We start from the raw sequence: 20924 nt of genomic DNA, 5'->3' as shown, positions 1-20924 counted from the left end.
TAGTCCAGTAAAATCCTCAAAACATATAATTTCAGGCACTCGTTTATGTGTTGTGCTTGGCAGTGCCTCTGATGTATTGCTTCAGATGCACCTGTGCTATGTTTAAACAGAGGAGGTTGTGTGCGGGCATCCAAAGGGGGGTATACACAAAGACTATAGAATACAAAAGACATGTCACTCGTATCATTTTGAATGGGGAAAAAGTCTCATGGTCAATATGGCGAATGAAGCCTTTCCTTTTAGTACAGGAGCCTATCATCGATCAATATATTGCGAATAAAGCCTGCCTTCTAGTACAGTAGCCAATCATTGATCAGTACAAACTGACGATACTCTGAGGGAGGAGCACAGACCAGAAGTGAGTTTCTAAAGATTTTGTGTGATTCGGACATTTAGAACTGAAACTAAAGAGATTGTTGTTGTTTAATTTTATTGATGATTCCTAATATGAAATTCAACTGTAAGCTTGGCAATCAGTTTTGCAGAATTCGATGTTTCCCTATTCAAACAGAATGTTCACTGTTTGTTCACTGCACAAGACTTGTGAACATTGCTAGCACCCTATACTGACATCGAAGAGTAGAAACTGTTGTATAAAATCATTGTTTTTGTTTTATATGCGCTTAAAAGTATTTTCGTAGCTTAATATTATTCTGATTGGACCACTAAAAGCACATGGTCTCTTTTTGTGTACCTTTCTGGACTATGGAGGATAAGAGAGCTCTCAAATTTCATGTAAAATATCTTCATTTGTGTTCCAAAGACAAACAAAGATCTCAGGGGTTTGGAACCACATGAGGGTAAGTAATTATAACATCCTTATATATATATATATATATATATATATATATATATATATATATATATACATATATATATATATATATATATATTAATAAAAACTATTTGTGAATGAATCAGTATTTTAAACATATCTTCAGATCACAAAACTGGCTTACACATTGCATACATTATTTTATGAGCATCTGCAAAAACTGACCAGATATTGCACCTTCTGTTGTAGAGAAACACAAGTAAACTGAATGGCTTATTTGTGCTGCTCTATTTTTATTTTAATTATTTAGATTATTGCTCTGCAATCTTGATTCACATTCAAGGTGAGACTCTGGGGACAAAAACACTGTTCATGCCTCTGTCAGTGTTAAGGTTTTAGGCTTTTTGCCTTTTCATAAAGGGATTTTTCAGGTTTTTTATTTATCACTATGGGTCAACGTTCAAATTACAATAACTATTTTAAATGCAAAGAAATGCAGTCAAAATAGTGCATATTTAATTTTAAAACACCTAATTTATAAAGATTTTTTTTTTGCAATTCCAGTAACAAATCAGCTAGGGAAATTATGATGAGGACAATTAATTAATTAATTTTTTTTTTTTTTTTTTTTTTTTTTTTGCAGTGTCTTACTTAAAAAAACAACAACAGATGAACATAAACAAATGCTCAACACTATCTCAAAACCACAAAACCAGACAATTTAAACATGATCAGAATTTTGGTAGTATTATTTGTACATATTTGTACATATATGATAAATGACAAGCAGACAAGTGACAATATGAACATTTGCTTTTAATTGGTAGACTGAATTGCAAAGCATATGCTGCATCTTCTGTTGTGGAGAAACACAATTAACTACTGTAAATGGCTATTTTTATTTTAATTATTATCATTGCTCTGCAATCTTGATTCACATTCAAGGTGAGACATTTAGGACAAAACACTGTTCATGCCCCTGTCAGTGCTAAGGTTTTGGGCTATCTGCCTTGTTTTAAAGGGATTTTTTCAGTCCAATGGAGAAAAAAACATTCAAATGCACTTAGAATGTTTATAGGACTTTATCATTTTGTGTCTATATATAAATTACAATAAATATTTTAAATGCTAAGAAATACATCCAAAATAGCACATATTTAATTATAAAACACCTCATATACAAAGAAAAATTGTAGTTTTTTGCAATTCCAGGAACAAATCAGTTGCTGCAGTGTCTTACCTAAAAAACACAGGTGAACACATACTGAACACATACAAATGCTCAACACTATCTCAAAACCAGACAATTTAAACTTGATCAGAATTTTGGCTGTTACATTCGGCTCTAAATAAATGCCGTCTGTGCATTCTGCTGCATTATTTGTGCATATGTGTTCGCGTTTGTGTGTGTGTGTGTGTGTGTTTTGGAAGGTGGGGGGGGGGTGATTGGAGACTCCAAGCCAATTACCACATCCAGCAGACAGACTCAGACTGCCTGAGCCTTCCTTCCAATGAGAGCACGGCTGCGAGAGCCGGGGCCCGACGGGGTTGCCATGGCAACTCAGGGGCTGCTTGCATGGCGGATGATGCTGGGGTGATGGATTACAGTAATGGGATGGGGTGAGTGCAGAGAACTCATGCATAAATATATCGGAAATGTATGAATAAATCTGAAATGCATAGACTTAAAGGACACCTAGGAAGAGAGAGTGGAGGATGTTTGAATTCGGCCCGTTCCACACCTTTGGGTCTGACAGTCACAGATATTGCCTTCATGAAGGTCTGCTGTCTCAAGGGATTCCTTATGAAAGTATTTTCTAAAGATATTTGGGATTATGGACTTGAAGGGCCTTGTGTCATGGTAATATTTAACATTGGACTGCTTCAAAAGATGTTTTTTATGTTAGTCTGCTAAACCATCTGTTCGGTCTTTGACTATATATATATATATATATATATATATATATATATATATATATATATATATATATATATATATATATATATATATATAGTCTAAAGCTGTTCTTATTTTTCTACCTTTTTCTATATTCTGATGGAATCCAAGGCCCTGCTGAGTTCTAATGCTATCCTGAATTCTGTCACTGTTTTGCCATCTAGTGTTAGATTTGTGACACGACATGAGTAGAACTTGGATTCATGCACATTTGCTCCGAATAGTATTTTACACAAAGGTTTTTGTCCTAAATAAATGGTCATATTTTTTAACAAGCTTTTTAAAAATTGCTTTTATGTTTTTTATGTTTTTATTTTCATGCAATATTGTTATCAGTATAATTTTTTAGGGGTGGCTAGAAGAGGCCACACCAAATCCTAGGGTGGCACACAAACAATATTGAATTCAGTGGAATGTTAATTTTTTATTTCGGGTTATTAAAATAATGTGGGTTTTCATTTAATTTATTACTCTTTAAATATTGCAATTGATAACTTTTTAGTTGTTTTTTTCAGTGTACATCATTATATGCCATGTCTGAAATTATTGAAGATTCATAAACTAATTTAATAAAAATCAACAAAATGAACAAAAGACATATACACACACACACACACACACACACACACACACACACTCACCATACAGACCCAAATATGATCATTTATCCATATTTCTTTTTGAGCCACAATATTATTGAAAGGCTACAGCTTCTTCTATTGATATGTCTTGAGGTAAATATTAAATTGCCATATTGAAGGTCTGAGGGGCAGTGAATCAGCTACGCCAGTGACAATCAATCCACGATAATTTAGTGGCTGCTATTTATTATTGAAATACTATGAATTTACGTAAGTACATTTAAATTAATAATATCAACAGCAAAGGGAAGGTCACTGGGGTGGCCAGAGTTTACAACAGGGGTGGCAGTAGCCACCTCTTGGGGGCGCCCTCGTTCAGAAATACATTATCAGCGGGAAATCACCACATATTAAAGCTGTTTCCCCCTAACTGACTCGGTTTAATATAATAACTTACAATTGCGAGACACTCCTAACTCAAATTAGAAAGGTAGAATTGCCTGATAGATGGATGGACAATAACATGTACTAAAGTTGTTCTGGCAGTTCATGCCGCTCTGGCGACAACCCCTGATGAAAGGACTATAAGCCGGAGGAAAATTAATGAATAAAAGCTATGATTCCACAATTCAGAATTCAATTTAAATGAATGAAGATTGAAAAAATAGTTATAGGATCTATTTTTTTAAATATTTTTTTTGATAATAACGATTGTTTTTTTTTCCAAAATTGTCAAGCATTTTCAAGAATTTCTGCAATAATCAACGATCTATTGAGTTGTACAACAATTATGAAAAGCATATAGAAGTACAAAAAATTAATAGGTAAAATAAAATAAAATTAACAAATAAAGAAAAAATTACAAATAATTCTAGGCCTTACTAACTCACAATAACTTAAGTGTCAAACAAATACGCGGTTTTACAGCTTTTTTTGTTTGTAGATAACTAGTTTATTAAGAACCACAAAAAAGGTTTCTGGTTGCTAAATTTAGATCGATGGTTATGAAACTTAATTGGAAAGTACAAAATAATCAACGATCTAGTCTTATACACTATAAATATTTAAATATCTATGGTCTTGACAGGTTACGGATCGACTACGTCATCTCCGCCAACTACGTCATATAAAACAAACATGGCAGAAGGGTGGAGCATGTGAAAAAGCAGAAGAAAAAGAAGCGAAATGTTACTAAATTTCCAATCCGTCCATGGCTTCAAGTGCAGGTCAGTTGCTCATCTCTAAATAGGTCTACTGTAGTTTTCCCCTTTTCCTTAGCACTACGTTAACTGCTAGAAGTAGTAGTATAGAATAGCACTCCAACTATCATGACATAAATACTATACGTTGATATTACATGAGCTGAAGTTAGTGATGGTGAAATGAAGCTTTCTAAACCAATAAAGCGCTCTACCCAATTGTATCGAAAAAAGGTTCGTTACTCGAAGCCGGCAGCCGCCAATAGTTACAGTAAGCTCAACTTTCCTTAACTTTCCCATTCATTCTCTATGGTAGTGCTTAACACTACTGATGCAATATACTTTTGGCCACACGAAGATTATTTGGCGCTGTTTCGTCATTTCCGTCGCGGGGAATTTAAAAAGCCAGTGTTTGCGAAAGGAAAGGTTTGTTTACTGAATTGTCAGGTAAAAAAAAAGTTTTGTGTTGTACAACAAACGATTACTGACCAAACCATCTTTACACAAACTTTGCATATGGTGTTTGCTGTTTTAACTAACGTGATCAAACAGAAAAGGTAAATATATAAGTATAAAATTTGTATAATTTATAAATAATATTGTATAATAAAAACATAGATTATTGAACAATAATATAATTAGAAATGGGATATTGATTAATATTAAATGTTAAAATGTAATGAAAATTTAATTGCATATTAATAAATGTTTTGTTTTCAAGGGACTTTGCTAAATAAATATACATGTATTTATTTATTGATACATTTAGATTAATTTATTTATTGATAATTTTATTGATACATTCATTATTTAATTATCATCTATTACAATCATTATTTCAATGATTGCGCACACACACACATTACTAAAAATAAAAGATGGCAAAAAAGTTTTCATTTTAGTAGTATTATATTTATTATAAAAACAAATTATTAATAGAATACAAAATTTAATATTGTAAAATATTAGTAAATGTTGAAATTGAATTACATATTGATTTATTTTATTTATTAAATTAATTATTTATTTTTAAGAATTGTATTTATTAAATTTAAATAAATGTATTTATTGATATAAAAGTTATAATTACATTATTTCAGATTATCCAGTTACATTAATTGTTTTATAAAAAAAAGTAAATAATTTGAATCTCAATATACATATTTGTTTAAATAATGCAACACAATATTAGCAATAATTGCTTTATGTGTATAGCAAAGCAAGATTAAAGGCAAGATTAAATTGTGCTTCAAAGGACCAACTAAATATCTGAGAAAAGATTTACTTACATTATTTTATTTTAATTTGTAAAAATGTAAATTATTTTGCTTATTAATTACATAATTATTTATTTTAAACTTCATTCTATATATTTACTTTTATTATTATTATTTATTAACTGTACTGTAACAATTACATTTTTCAGTAATATGTTGCTGTTGTGCTATATTTAATGAAACAATTTTTGGTATCTACTGGTTGTATTTTCTTTGTATTCTATACACTGATCGGTGATATATAACACACACACACACACACTCACACACACACACACAATTTCAGCTCGATTTTTATATATTTTCTCTGCTTCTTGATTTTTTTTACCTCCGTTATTAAAATTGTATTGATTTTTTTCTGCCATATTTTAATTTGGCTGTACAATTTTTTTGGACTAAGATTTTCAGTTTTTTTGTTAGAGAAAATGTTAATTTAAAAGAGAGATCTGCGAAGGGTGTACTCACTTATACTGAGCTATATATATATATATATATATATATATATATATATATATATATATATATATATATATATATATATATATATATATATATATATATATATATATTATAATTATTAGGGGGCAAATAATTCTGACTTCAACTGTATGTACAGATTTAAGATTAATTAAGCAATAATTTTTTATTTAAATAGAGCTTTTAACAGCATATTGTCAAAGCAATTAGCAGTATCAAACTAAATCAAATATACGTTATATTCCAAATACATATTTAGATCACATTTCGTAAATGCTACAGTGTAAATGAATGAATAAATAAATTATTGTTATCATTTATTCATTTATATGAATAAATAATGACACAAGCACAATTGTTGTAAGATTAAATGTATCTTTATGCAAAATGATCATTTATTTTATTTTAATTGTACTTAAAGTGTGTCTAGATGAAAAGCAAATACAAATTCGTTTTATATTATTTGTGGCCGAGACGGGACTCGAACCCATAATTTTGTGAATTTTACTTGTCCCGCCTACCTTCATTTCTATTGGCTAGACATCTCTCTACACCTACGTGCGACTAGCTTCTTGGAGGAGGCTATGTGAGCGGTGCTTTTGGACTGCACTCGTCATAAATCCTAAATCATTAACATTTTTATTTAAAAAAATCCCTCATGGTATTTATCAAACTAATGTTGAAGTGGCCGGTTTATGAGGTGTAAAACTTTTTAGTCTTTAAAATTTTTATATTTTAAGTCACACTAGTAAACTCACAGTCCTCAGAAAAGCTTGAAACGAGATATTTCCTGGTTCTTTAACAAAGAGAGAATGTGTTAGGAGGAAATGGTTGACAAACAGTGAAGAGTCTCACTCTTTATACTGATATGTTTGACAAATTTAGTTTTTCAAATCAATGTTCATCTACCAAAACAATGGCCGGGATGGATGTGGCATTTCCCAGCCTCAAATTGTGTCACTGTACACCCCTGGCAAGATGTAACCTTAGTGAGAAAATCATAATGCAAAAAAGTCTGAATTATAAGATTTGTAGGTATTGGATGTCTCTGAAATATTTTGTGAGATAAAAAATTTTGTGAGATAAAAAATATGAAGAATTAAAAGGTAGAAACTCAGTATAGCAAGATATTAGCTTGGAGTAGTGAAAAATTAATCCCACGATATAAACTTGAGAATTGTGAGATTAAGTTAATAGTCAAAAACTTAGCTCTTTTAGTTATTGTTATTTATATAATAGAATCGTTTTACAATAAGAAAACCACAGAGCATGTTAAATAAAAAATCCTTCAGTCTTTTGCAACACATTGTATCACAACAGTCAGAAAAACCTGTTTCTAAAAATGCTTTTTGCATAGAAAAGGGCGTTAGCAACTATATGTAGTACCTAAAAGTCTGTAAAAGTTCACAAAATAAAGATTGAGTGCGCCCTTCCAACTGTTAGAAGATAAATCTTCAGTTTACACAAGATAGGATATCCTGCTAATAATTATATCTTGATAAACAACTTCTTTACTTAGCATAATGCAGAACAAACAGATCAGTTAAAATTGGCAAATACAAAAGAAAGAATAAATAAGATGGCTACCAATTAAGAATTGTTCCCAGGACTTGTAGATGTATATCAAATATGTTTGACATCTTCTGTCTAGAATTAACGACTGGTGCTTAAATAAAGTGTTTGTGCCCATCATACACTATGCATATTTCTGTCCATTTTTTCAACTTTGACATCTCAAAATCTGCAGACTAGCTGTGACTTTTAGCAAGTATGTCAACTCACTTCTAAAGTTTTATTTAAAAAGTTTAGGAGGAGTATAATAATCATGCAAATCAGCACAGGAATAACTTGTTTACATAACTACTTTGATATGTGTATATACATCCAGCCAACTCCTCTCGTTCTCGTGAGATTTTTCTGGCATCCCTCTTCCACCTCAGCTCCTCGGCCTTAATCTATTTCTCATCCCATTTTATGGATAGGGGGAGTTTTCTGGGTTCGGGCTGAATTTCAAGCACACCAAATTAACTTACTTGCTCAATCAGATTATATGTGAGGGTGAACTTTTGAACTATTCATTGGGGGGAAAAGCTGTGTAGTGCATTAACTGAGGAAACAAGTGAAGAAAACAAGTTGTGGGAACAAAATCTTAAGATCTATTTACAATGTAATGTGCAGTCCTATATGGGTATATACAATTGCATTTTTATTTTAAAGCAATGGTGCAAATTTACTCAAAGCAAGCATGTTTACCTTGCTTACTCTCCTTGCAGTACACTTGTCTGTACTGCAAGGAGAACTAAATAGGGGATTAAGGCTGAAATAAATTTCAAATTGTGTAGAAGGAGTGGTTGATTGTGGTTTCTGGATGAACAAACAAGGTGAAAAAGGTGTACTTATGGGCGTGCTCCTTGGGTGTGCTCCTATAGGTGAGCCACAGTCGTAGCCACAAGCACATTCTCTCAGTAGTTAGACAGCTCTGACGGAAAGTCCGCTGATGTGGTATGTCACTGCAGACGGAGGTGAGTATGTGTGCTGAATTCTCTATTTAGGATAAAGTAGAAATTCTGAGATTAGGTTTATACATGTATTGACAATTGTGATCGATCTATTGATAGTTCTATATATAAAGCAATGTAGTACAACTTCATGAATTACATGAACAAAACGTTTTTAAATATGTGCAACCTTTTCCTTTCATTTTCTGTTTTTGTGTAGGAGTGAAAATTGATCACTTTCATTTTTACTGCATACACAAGCTCTGGTTAAACAATTCAAATTCTCAGACTTTCTAAAGCTGACTGTAACCAAAGAGAGTTTGTTTTGAGTCATCTTACTAAACCGAAGTAATCCACCATGGCACGTGAACAGGACTACTACACTCTCATGTCTGGTATGCAACAGCTTGATTTGCAGGGGAAAGCAGTCCCCAGTGATCTTGTACTAATAGGAGAGCATGCCTTTCCACTTGCCATGAATCCAAGAGGTCAGGTGCTCATGGCTGCATCTCATTACGGTCGGGGTCGCATTGTAGTGCTGGGACATGAAGAATACTTAACACGATTTCCTGGGCTGATAGAGAATGCCATAATGTGGCTCATGCCATGTACCGGAGATGCTGGAGTTGTAGGGATTCAGAAAAGTTTACGAACAGTAGCTGAAAACTTGAACTACAGCCCTTTCAAGACAGAACTAGGAGACTTTCAAGATAGGTTCGCTATATATATCACTGATGCGTACAGTGTTGAGAGCTCTGCAAAGGATCTGATTGCTTTCCTCAAAGCTGGGGGTGGTTTGATCATTGCTGGACAAGCATGGAGTTGGTCTTATGAACACCCACAGGAAAACACTATCAGGAACTTTCCAGGAAACAAGGTGTGCAGTGTTGCAGGCATTTACTTTTCAGAGCTTGAAGGAGAAGTCGGCACCTTTCCTGTTCCTCGAAATATCCCTTCTAGTTGGCTTGCCGTGGCGTAAGTCCAGGAGACATATTTAAATATTTCCCACTGATCCTTTTTTTTTAATCAAAACCAACATTTGACTAATTGTATTTATTTGCTTCTTTTCAGAATAGGCAAAGACTTTAAAGAGGACCTAGAGTTCCTGCTGGAAGGTGTGTCTGAGTTTGACACTCAAGGTGGGGCTATAGCATCAGAGGTGATGGTGCACGGACCATTAGCGTTTCCCATTGCAGTCACTCCAAATGGAAAAACATTCATTGCTGGTGCCTATTATGGACAAGGGCGAGTAATTGTGGTATCCCATGAAGGGTACATGGGCCGAGACTCTCTGTCCTCTTTTATGATCAATGCTATTAAGTGGCTTGATGAGGGTCGCAAGGGTGTTGTAGGGATCGTACCCAACCTCACTGCAGCCCATACAGTACTGAGCAAATCTGGTTTAGACTGTCAATTGACCGGTTTCAGAGAAGATCTAAGTGTCTACGTCTGCACTTCCTACAGTGATGCACAGTGTGCAGAGATTCAGGAATTTGTTGCAGAAGGTGGAGGTCTTCTTATTGGGGGTCATGCCTGGTACTGGGCTCAGACCCACTGTGGCTCCAATGTGATGACTGAATACCCCGGAAATCACATTCTTAACAAGATGGGATTGTGCCTCTTGGGAAACACCTTGGGTGGAGGGTTATATAAAGCTCCAGAAATAGAGCATAGTTGTAAACATGGGTACCACTTTCGCAGCATGCTGCAGAGATTTGCTCAGCATGTAAGCCAAGGGCAAGAGCTGACTGATCGGGAACAGGGCTGTTTGAAGCAGCTGGGCACTGACTGTGCCAGTTACCTTCAAATGCGTTGTCATGACAGTGCTGCTTACACCTCAGTGGTAGCTCTTCTTAGTGACATAGTAAAGGAAGTAGGTGTTCCACAGGTATGTAGTAACTGCCCTGTAGAAAGTCCCAAAGATCACCTGATGCTCCACATTGGTACTGAGGTCTACAAAGTGACGCCTGATCCCGATGCCCTCCTTCCTTACATCATCAAGGACAGACCCAACTTGCCAACTTTGTCAAATGCAAGAGTTCGGATTACTGCCAACACTGGAGGTACAGTTTTTGCACCAAATGTAAGTCGAAAATGTTTTAAGTTTGTAATTTATGTGCACTCTAAGTGTTTCAATTACTTGTTTCAGGTTGTGAAGAATGGATAAGCACAGGCTTATATCTTTCTCCTGGTATGAAGACATACATAGCAGTACCTCCAGAGATTGTTGGAAAAAATTGGCAGGTGATCTAAAAAGTTTGTCATTTGTCATGTTAGATAAAGTCCTGATGCTCATAGAACTTTGAGAACTTTATTTACATAAGGAGACACTCTATGCAGGTGCAGCTTGGTTGCCAGACAGACAACATTGGTGGATCAAACACCCTGAAGCGGGCACCTGTAGTCCATGCACGATTCCCCTTGGATTCAGAAATGGTCCAAGTCTGGAATTTGTGGGGAGGGCTAATCTACCTAATAGCACCTTCCCAAACCAAGGTGGATGGGGTGGAAATTGTTGTGCAGAATGCAGTACAGGCTCCATACTTCAAGTCTGGTAAGAATTCGGAAATTTCAACAAGCATTACAGTCGATTACCACATTTAAACATGTATGGTAAAACATGTTTAAAAACAATTCTAAATTGTTTTGTTCCACAGGAGAGACGAGCGTAGCAGACTGGGTGAGCCATATTCGTCAGGCACCTGCTCCCTGGGCGGAGCTTGAGTTTGAAAACCTCATCATGACATTTGATTCAGCTTTTATAAGGAATCTGGACCGCCCTGATGAAGTGGCTAAACTTTGGGATACCATAATGAGAACTATAACTGACTTGGCAGCAAGGCCACCCAAATTGCCTCGCAAGGAACGCTTTGTTGCTGATGTTCAGATCTCTTATGGTCAGTGATCCTATTGAATAATCACTGTGTATGGTTAATAATCATCACTACAGCAACTTAAATCATGGTATTTATTTTAATTACATTTCATACACTGTTACTTCTCCCCCAAGGTTTCATGCATGCTGGATATCCCATAATGATGCACTCCGGCTCTGCTCCAGGACTAGTAAATGTTGAGGAAGCCTATAAATGTGGCCTCTGGGGAGCCATTCATGAGCTGGGCCATAACCAGCAGCGTGGAGTTTGGGAGTTCCCTCCCCACACCACTGAGTGCACATGCAACCTGTGGTCATTGTATGTACATGAGCAAGTGTTCGGCATAAAAAGCGCTAATGCTCATCCAGCCATCACTCCAGCAGACCGCCAGGCTCGTACCAAGATGTATTTTGATGGTGGTAAAGATTTAAACAGCTGGTGCATGTGGATGGCACTTGAGACTTACATGCAGGTGCGAATAGACTGCCAGTTTTTTTTTTATCTTGTTGTGGATTATAATTGTGTTTTATTTAAAGCAATACTGCATATTTGTACCCATTTCACTCATTTTCCATCATCTCTATTTATATTTTCTTAAGCTTCAAGAAAAATTTGGCTGGGATGCTTTCAAGAAAGTCTTTTCTCTCTACCATGATATGACCGGTGTGCCAAATGACAACGCAGGGAAGATGAATCTATACGCCCAGACCTTCTCCAAAGTGGTCAACCTGAATTTATCCCCATTCTTCAAAGCATGGGGTTGGCCCATCCAACCTAACACAGAACAGAATCTCTCCCATCTTCCTGCATGGAGTGACCATCCTGTTAGCCAGTATGCATAAAAACACATTAAATAGCTTTTTCAAAGTATATGCATATATGAAGTGGACATTGTAGTATTTACATTTTGCTATTCGTTTAATAGGTGGAAGAGCAATTGACTTATATCAGTGTGATGCACGTTCGCTCAGCACAGTGGAGATTTCTTTAGTTGTATCGTTTTAGTTGTTTGGGGTGCGGTGACACACAGTCAAATATTTCAACAGATCAGACACTTTTGACGCTCATAAACAACCATGAAGTCCTCATGCTGCAGGAATTATGAGGTTTGCTAAAGGTGCAGCTGTCGTGCAGTGAGAGGTTTGCGTCTATATTAATCTACGACAGTTAGCGTTTATTGAACAATAAGAATGATTAATAAATTCATATGAAACAGTGTCATAAAAAGTCACGTCTCGTCTTCAGTTTCGGGCTCAGGCACGGTTTGCACACAATACAAGCGCTCCGCGCTGAGCCCAAGTAAACCGCGCTCTGGCACACCTCTTCCAACCAGGCCAGGTCCGGCTAAGTGATCCGTGCCTGAGCCTGATTCAGAGCACTCACACTTCTTAAACAAAAGGGCCTTGGCACGGTTTTGATAGCATAGTGTGAGTACGCCCTAAGTGGGCTAAAGGTAAATATATACCAGAATGTATGCTCAAAACACAAAATCAAAATACTATTATACTTCAGTTACAAAAATGATTGCCTATTCAACTATATTACTTGGCATTTTGGTGTATTTTGAATCTCTTTCTTAATCTCCAAGAAAATAAATCTTATAAATTATTCTAAAATAAGTCTCTGTGTGTAATGTTGATGGGATTTGAAAACACACACGTGCTATTACTAATGCTTAACAGATTTCTTTCATTTATTTGAATCTGTTAGTTAGCAGCTTTGCATTGGCCGCTAAACAGCTCATTCACCGGTGCATCAGAGAACTGCTGTATGAAGTCGACCATCTCATCTAGGCTTCTTTCCACAACAACATTCAGCTCTGTGTTGAGGGCAGTCGCAGCTCCGCTTAGGATGGGCCGGCCATTTTGATCAATGCAGCAGAAAGCATCCCACAAGTACTCTGGGATGTTTACCCTTTTCACATTGTTCTTGATGATCCAGTTGTTAGAAGATGGGATTGCACCAACCAGAACATAGGCCTGATGACAGTTTGCTTTAAACAAGCTGGTCAGTTTAGACTCGTGTTTATTCCAAGCATTCTGGTTCAGCGTTGGGTTTTGAGGGACCACATTCGTCAAGGTAAAGGTGGCATTACGACTTGGAACTAACACAAAGGGGATGTTACAAAAGAGAGAAAAAGCAAACATTAGAAACAAATTTAAAGATATTGTGCCAATGTAAGTCTAAATAATAACAGATCTATCTGAAACAATGATGTCGAGGCTAATTGACCATTTACACAGTAACTGTGGACTTTGATTAGTTAGTCTGGGCACTTGAGGTGAACTATCATGCCATTTAATACTCCCTGTGTTTAAATTGTGCCTTGTTAAAAATTTCAATCTACACTGCCTTATTGATACCAAGGTCACAAAGTGGACAACAACACTTAATTTCATACAGTAATATGGATGCTTGTATTATTTAAATGCTTATATTCTGATTATTCTTTTTAAATATTACACTATCAATGTTGTTAAAAAAATCTGATCATATTGAAACCAAAGTGACACCACCTTTCAGTGAGTTTTTTTTTTTTAAGATCAATTCTTTATTAGTTTTACCTGCATGATGTCCATTAGGGTTTAGATGGCCTCGATCAAATCCTGAGTTTGTGTAGTCTTCATTCAGAGCCTGTTTCTCTCCTAGATAGATGTCTGGGTTCTGCTGAGACAGCTTATACCCATCTTCCATTTCACTGGACCATGCGGGACTCACCAGCTAGCAAAACATAACTGCTTATTCAAGAACTGTCAGAATTACAATAATATATAAGTCTAAAATGTATTAATTAGCACTACTTCAACAAATTACCATGCCACATGAAAACATACAATAGTAATTTATAGTAAATACTATATTGTTTTGGATCCATAGTATAGTGCAGTAGTGCTCAAAGTTTTTTCAGCAAGAACCATCTCCGAAAAAAAAAAAGTTCCACCATAATGACCAGTATTAAAGTACAGTAGCATAGTAGGCCTAATTAAGCAGCTACAGCACTGCACAGTTCAAAAACGTGGCAAATCAATTCTTATTAAGAATATTTATGGTAACGCAGTAGGTAGTGCTGTCGTCTTACAGCAAGAAGGTCGCTGGTTCGAGCCTTGGCTGGGTCAGTTGGCATTTCTGTGTGGAGTTTGCATGTTCTCCCTGCGTTCGCGTGGGTTTCCTCCGGGTGCTGCACTTTCCCCCACAATCCAAAGACATGCGGTACAGGTGAATTGGGTAGGATAAATTGTCTGTAGAGTATGAGTGTGTGGATGTTTCCCAGAGATGGGTTGTGGCTGGAAGGTCATCCGCTGCGTAAAACGTGCCAGATAAGTTGGCGGTTCATTCCACTGTGGCAACCCCAGATTAATAAAGAGACCAAGCCGAAAAGAAAATGAATGAATGCAGAATATTTATTTTTGTCCGCCACTTTAAACATTATAAATAGTTTGAACATTAACACTACACTGTGGCTACAGTTAAAAAAATGAATAAAAAGTCAATGTTTAAGTTTAAATGTTCTTTTAGAAGTTAATTAAAATGGAACAGTTCTTAAAAAACAAAAAGAAAACTGCTGTACTTAAATGTTAGGAATTATCATATAGTGACTATTCATCAAAACCTGGAAATGTTTCTTGGACCTCATATTTATAGGCTATATGTCATCATATTCATGAATAATCTTTTTGATACATTTTAAAATATACAAATAAATCATATATACATGCAACAAATATCTTTGAAATCTAAACATTAACTTTTAAATATATGAATTGCATTTACATAAATTGAAAATAAGATCTACTTATTGCGTGTTAGAGAAGGCTTTGTTTGTCAGAAAAGCAAGTCATTGAACCATACAGTACCTGTCAACATTGCGATATAAAAATATGGGATATGCCTCCAACATCTGTTACAAATATCGAGAGGAAAATCAGCTTCAGTGATAGAATACATAACAAACATTAGAAAATTTAAAACAAAATAAAAGGTTTAGCCTATAAAAATCAAGTTACTGATCGGTGTTAACGAACGCGTCAAAGGGTTAAAAGTGTTTATTTTATTAAAACTTAATTTTTCAGCGATTCCTCAGCGTAGTGGTATGTGTACCACAGTTTAAGAACCACTGGTACAGTGTATTGTACTGTATTATTATGTTTATAATACATTGTTAATGAATGCTACAGCATTCTGCAGTATTATACCTTGTGAACTGATACACTGGATTAAATACTGAAGTATACTTTAATATTTACTACAGTAAACTGATCTGTTTTGGTATATACTGTACTCTATAGTTTAGAGAAATAATTGTATTAGGTAATGTTTAGGTCCTATTTTATATCAAGTAGCCTTCACTAATATGCACTTACACTGCATATCAGTTATTAATCATTTGTTACAATGTACTTATTGTGTAAATACACACTTTTTACATTGTGTTTTTTTGACATTGTGTTTAAAGCTGTCCCTAACCATACCCATATCCCACCTCAAGAACACCAGAAGTGTTCTGCAATACATTATGAACACTGTTAGTACATTGCGTTTGTATTTTGATGTACATACATCATAGTTTAGGCCCCTTAATATAAAGTGGGACCACTGTAAACTATACCCGTTCTTGTTGTATACCACAGCAGCTATTGAATTACCACAACAGATTAATGGAAGTATTTTACTACATTATGGTTCAAAAATACATTACTAAAAACACTATAGTCATAGGATGTTTCTTTTGGTATATTTCTCAGGGTAATGCACTCCACTACATTATATAGCTGTTTGATTGTTTGTTAATCCAAATATCTAATGAATCAGAAATTTCTTTGGAAAAATTGTTTGTACAAATTATTTGAACAATGTATTGAATAATTTAACAAGTAAACTTTAACATTAGCCTAATGTGGCCAACTGAAATGTGCTGTGTACAAATACTGTACATTATAATCTTTAGTAAACTATACCAAGAGAAACCAAATAGAATTGTTCCTTATTTGTTAGCAAATAACAGACAATTTAATAATAAAATTGTATTAGTAACTGTTAAAATGACCCAATGAAGTCTGATTTTAAATCGTTAGATTAATAAACATATTACCTGTGGCTCCACAAACCAGCGTTCCTCTCTTCCTCCACCACTGCTTGGCTCAAAGATATAAGCGGAATATACAGCAATGTGGTGGTAAGTGTCGTACAGTGTGGCAAAGTGATAGGTATTTAGAAAGCGTTGACAAATCCGGACCACATTTGGCTGGAAAGCTCCCAAATCTGGAATTTTCTCCTTGTAGAAAAACTTGACGCAATCAGGTGAATCCCAGAAATGATCCAGCACATGTCCATCAGCTGGACTCAGGAACAACCCAATGAAGACAACAAAAATAAGAGAAACCTCCATAGCAGAATAACTACTGAGTATAACTAAGCTCTCCTCTATCACAGTTCTCTGTTTTCACTTCCATCACTGATAACACTAGAGATAAGTAAGATTACATGTTAAATTTAGCAACATTTAGCAACATTTGGGGGTTGATATGTTGGAGTTGATAACATAAATGACGCTGCACAATAATTTGTATTCGCACCAAAAATTTTTTTAATTAAATTAATAATTATATATTCTATTCATTCATTAATAAAAGTGCAACATTTTTTATTTAAATTATTATTTGAGCACATGCTATGTGTGTGTCACAGTGTGTCTTTATCCCATGACTGGAAAGTAGTGACCCCGTGTGAAAAGCACTGGTGTTTGTTCATGATAAAATCCTAGTAATAACAGAAAAAATGGCTCTTGTAAAGTTTGTGTTTGCTGTTATCATTCCTTAATATACGTCAAAGGTAAATCAAGGACATCTGACTTATTTTTAACACTAATATGTTTAACTTCTTACTAAAAATAACAAAAGATAAGGTAGCCTTAGCAAATTTGGCACACAGTATGGCTTAAGCACAGGACTGAGCCCTTAAGATGTACTAGTAACAACCACAGTGCTGGAAATAAAGATGTCAAAATAAACAGCTAACATGAGTATACAATAAGGCTCAATCTCAATTCAATTTCATACCACTACCCCTATGCCTAAGACCTCCCCTTGCCCTTTGAAACAGAGTGTGAAGGAGTACGGATGAAAATATCTCCTAAGGAAATGGGACACCAATACTACACATGCACGCATCATCATACAGCATGTTGTCATTTGCTGTAGTCATTCCAGAAGTCACAAGCATGTTTAATGGATTAATCACTCAACAAATTGTATTAGGGACCTCTGGGCTTCCTCAGGTCTTGTGGTGTTTACACAGTGCTCATACTCATAGATGTAACCACAAAAAAACAACATTAACTTTATATCAAACAATTTGATAGTATTTGAAAAGTGCTTCCTATAGAAGGAATGCAAGTAGCCTCAATGGAATTCAAACATACCACATCAACCATTTGTCATTATCACATGGACGACTTGAGTCATTTGAGTCAAAGTTCCTTTCAAGGAAAGTCTGTTCACTCTGCTGTCTTTTTGCAACATCTTCAAGGAGTTCATCCAAGACCAAAGTCCTATCTTGAAGAGCCCCTATTATGCATTAAAATGGTCATATTTTGGTTTTGGCGGTCTCCAACAATAGTCTGCTATGCATGCAAGGTCACCTGCAACGTCATTTTCTTATAATAAGCATTTATTTTTATCTAATCATCCCAACGACTCCCATATGATTCGTTTAGTGATCCATTTGTTCTCAAGCCCCTCCTTAGCATGATGCTAATCTGCGATAATTGGTCCCATGACCCAGTCGGTTGTGATTGGTCGACTGCGTTCAGCAAGAGACAGAGAGAATCGCCCACCATGGCCTAACAACAATTTCGTAAGTCAAGAGTGCAGAGAGTATGTGTAAGCCCAGTGCAGGAGTGCATTAAAGCAATGCATTTAAACACCAGCATATTTCTCTATTCTTAACCATAAGTAAAAACAGTGACTCACATTCAGTATTAAAGTTACTTAAAGTTACAGGTTCATTTGACTAACAAAACAAACAAACAAACAAATAACACTCAGCATAGTGTGTGAGCAAATGTGGTAAATAAATAGTCTGTGTGATTAGTCCTTGAGCAGCTTCAGCTGTGTTTGCTATCAGATGAGATTAGGAACCGGTGTGTGTGCGTGCTGCATGCTGTGATTTGTAGTCCATATTGTGACAGAGTTGTAGTTCTCCAGCGATCCGCAGATAGATAGATCGCAGGTAATTGTAACAATATCAGTATGCCATAATAGGGGAATTACCAAACCTACTTCTCACATGATGTCACACAGGTTTAACCGCTCATACCGGTTGCAATAAAAGACTGGTTGCAATAGCAAACATGTTGTGTTCTGCGTTAGGATGCCAAAATCAGCTTAGTCCTTTTATTAATCTGGGGTCGCCACAGAACAATGAACCGCCAACTTATACAGCATGTTTTTTTTTGCTTTAGATGCTACAGAACCCATCACTGGGAAACACCCATACACACTCATACACTAAGGACAATTTATCCTACCCAATTTACCTATACCGCATGTCTTTGGACTGTGGGGGAAACCGAAGCACCCGGAGGAAACCCACGCAAACATGGGGAGAACATGTAAACTCCACACAGAAACACCAACTGACCCAGCCGAGGCTGGAACCAGCGACCATTTTTGCTGTGAGGTAAATGTGCAATCCACTGTGCCACCATGCAGCCCCTTAGTCCAAAAATAGAAAGCTTAAATTTTACCATACACCACATCTTCGGCTAACAACCATCAAAAGAGCTAAATAGAGTTAAGACCTAATTAAAAATGCTTGACTCTGCACTTCTCATTTCATATCAGGTAAGTTCACACTATGGTGAATCATACACAGTAATTGTTTCAGATTGCAGCAATAATTTCAGCAAAAACAGTTAAATATGGTTAATTAAACTGCGGACTCTGAATGCTTAAAATAAAATTTTAAAATGTACGTTCACATACTCTGCCATAGGTGCAGTTCGCTGTCATAATGCAGTTGTTTTGATTGCTAATGATTACCCAGGCCTTGTACAGTTTGCGTCTTCTTTCCTTGACTTTGGCTAGGCAAAACCTTGATTTTAAGCACGACAAAGTTTTGAATCAGATAATCATAGAACATTGTTTCTTACACATGACCAAGCAGAAAAAAACATTGTCGGCTTCCAAAGACTTATAGGCCTTTAACTTCTCTCTTGTTAAAACACTTGGAGCTTCAATGAGATAGTATATATTTGGGGCTGGATGCTTGGCCATTTTGCCTTATCCAATATCCATTGGGTGGGTGCTATTGCAAATGGACCTGTCAGGCACGAACTTTAACATAATTTTGCAGAATTACTGTTTTATTACTGGGTGACAAGCTGTTATAATACGCTGAAAGCATCATGTAAATAATATATATATATATATATATATATATATATATATATATATATATATATATATATATATATATATATATGTATGTATGTATGTGATCAATATAACTTATCTCTAATACAACAACTCCGCATCGGATGTTCCTTCGCTGTAAATGCTAGCGATCCTGTTTTTTTCTGCAACTTTGCTGTGCACGTATCCTGAATGTTTGTTAACCAAAATTTGTCTATAAATATTTTTTATTTATATTTTTTTTACCCATTATTATTTTACCCATCTATTTTTACCCATTAATTTTAAAATAAAAATGTTTTTCTTTTTTTGAAAAAGACTGAAAATCATGAACACTTACTAGCCTATTATTAGTCTATTGTTTTTATGCAAATGGTAAAATCCAGAGTTCTGAGGAATGTTCAATGTGTCAGGCAGTTTATTTGCCTAATAGGCTACAGTTTTTAATTTTACACAAGTGTTACTAACTAAAACTATTTGTGTTTTTTATGATAGACAGGACTAATAAACTTGTCGATAATGTAGTACCAACATATTTCTTTTTTCATAACTGTAAATTTAAAACACTAATCTCATAAAATTAATTATAAAACTGTAATATAAAGCTTGATTTTAAAAGAACATAAATACTTTAGTAGTGAAATAATATGAGATAGATAGATGGTTAAAATATTATGCAGAAAAAAGCATGCACATTATACCAGAAAACAAACTAATCCAGCAAATATTTGTGCTTAAATTTTCACTAAAATGCAATATTTAAACCTCATCATATTTATGGTATTACTTAAACTCAATGCTTAAACTACAGAAATACGACGGATGACGCCCAATGATGTAGGAACCAAACAATGGATGCCGCTCTTCCCCACC

The 20924-nt window shown here is 35.2% G+C and overlaps 2 protein-coding genes across 4 annotated transcripts; one reads left to right on the top strand and one right to left on the bottom strand.

The window, feature by feature from the left end:
• Positions 1 to 4432: 4432 nt before the first annotated feature.
• On the top strand, positions 4433 to 13259 carry zgc:162193. 3 transcript variants are annotated; one of them, XM_087282442.1, is made up of 9 exons: positions 4433 to 4539; positions 8696 to 8788; positions 8985 to 9739; positions 9836 to 10827; positions 10914 to 11008; positions 11105 to 11318; positions 11422 to 11661; positions 11775 to 12112; positions 12240 to 13259. In XM_087282442.1, the coding sequence occupies exons 3-9, from the start codon at positions 9123 to 9125 to the stop codon at positions 12480 to 12482; spliced, it is 2739 nt and encodes a 912-aa protein (XP_087138568.1). In that variant the 5' UTR covers positions 4433 to 4539; positions 8696 to 8788; positions 8985 to 9122; the 3' UTR covers positions 12483 to 13259. The 3 variants fall into 3 exon arrangements, with proteins under 3 accessions (XP_087138568.1, XP_087138569.1, NP_001082796.1); XM_087282443.1 differs by lacking the exon at positions 8696 to 8788; NM_001089327.1 differs by lacking the exon at positions 4433 to 4539 and having other exon boundaries at positions 8759 to 8788; positions 12240 to 13256.
• Positions 13260 to 13309: 50 nt separating this feature from the next.
• On the bottom strand, positions 13310 to 17061 carry si:dkey-243k1.3. The gene is given in 3 exon segments (NM_001386296.1): positions 13310 to 13744; positions 14205 to 14361; positions 16730 to 17061. Coding segments are annotated over 3 exon segments (852 nt in total). The 5' UTR covers positions 17027 to 17061; the 3' UTR covers positions 13310 to 13346.
• Positions 17062 to 20924: the final 3863 nt, after the last annotated feature.

Source organism: Danio rerio, chromosome 15 (genome assembly GCF_052040795.2).
Source record: "Danio rerio strain M-AB ecotype USA chromosome 15, GRCz13ab, whole genome shotgun sequence".
Classification (NCBI taxonomy): domain Eukaryota; kingdom Metazoa; phylum Chordata; class Actinopteri; order Cypriniformes; family Danionidae; genus Danio; species Danio rerio.
The sequence above is the reverse complement of the archived record's forward strand: the minus strand, read 5'-3'. Positions and strand labels throughout refer to the sequence as shown.

Bases quoted from the DNA above. Each gene is read 5' to 3' on its own strand.
- zgc:162193 (XM_087282443.1), top strand. From the start codon at position 9,123: ATGGCACGTGAACAGGACTACTACACTCTCATGTCTGGTATGCAACAG. The intron at 9,740-9,835 runs GTAAGTCCAGGA...GCTTCTTTTCAG, and splicing joins TCTAGTTGGCTTGCCGTGGC to AATAGGCAAAGACTTTAAAG. The intron at 11,319-11,421 runs GTAAGAATTCGG...TTTGTTCCACAG, and splicing joins GGCTCCATACTTCAAGTCTG to GAGAGACGAGCGTAGCAGAC.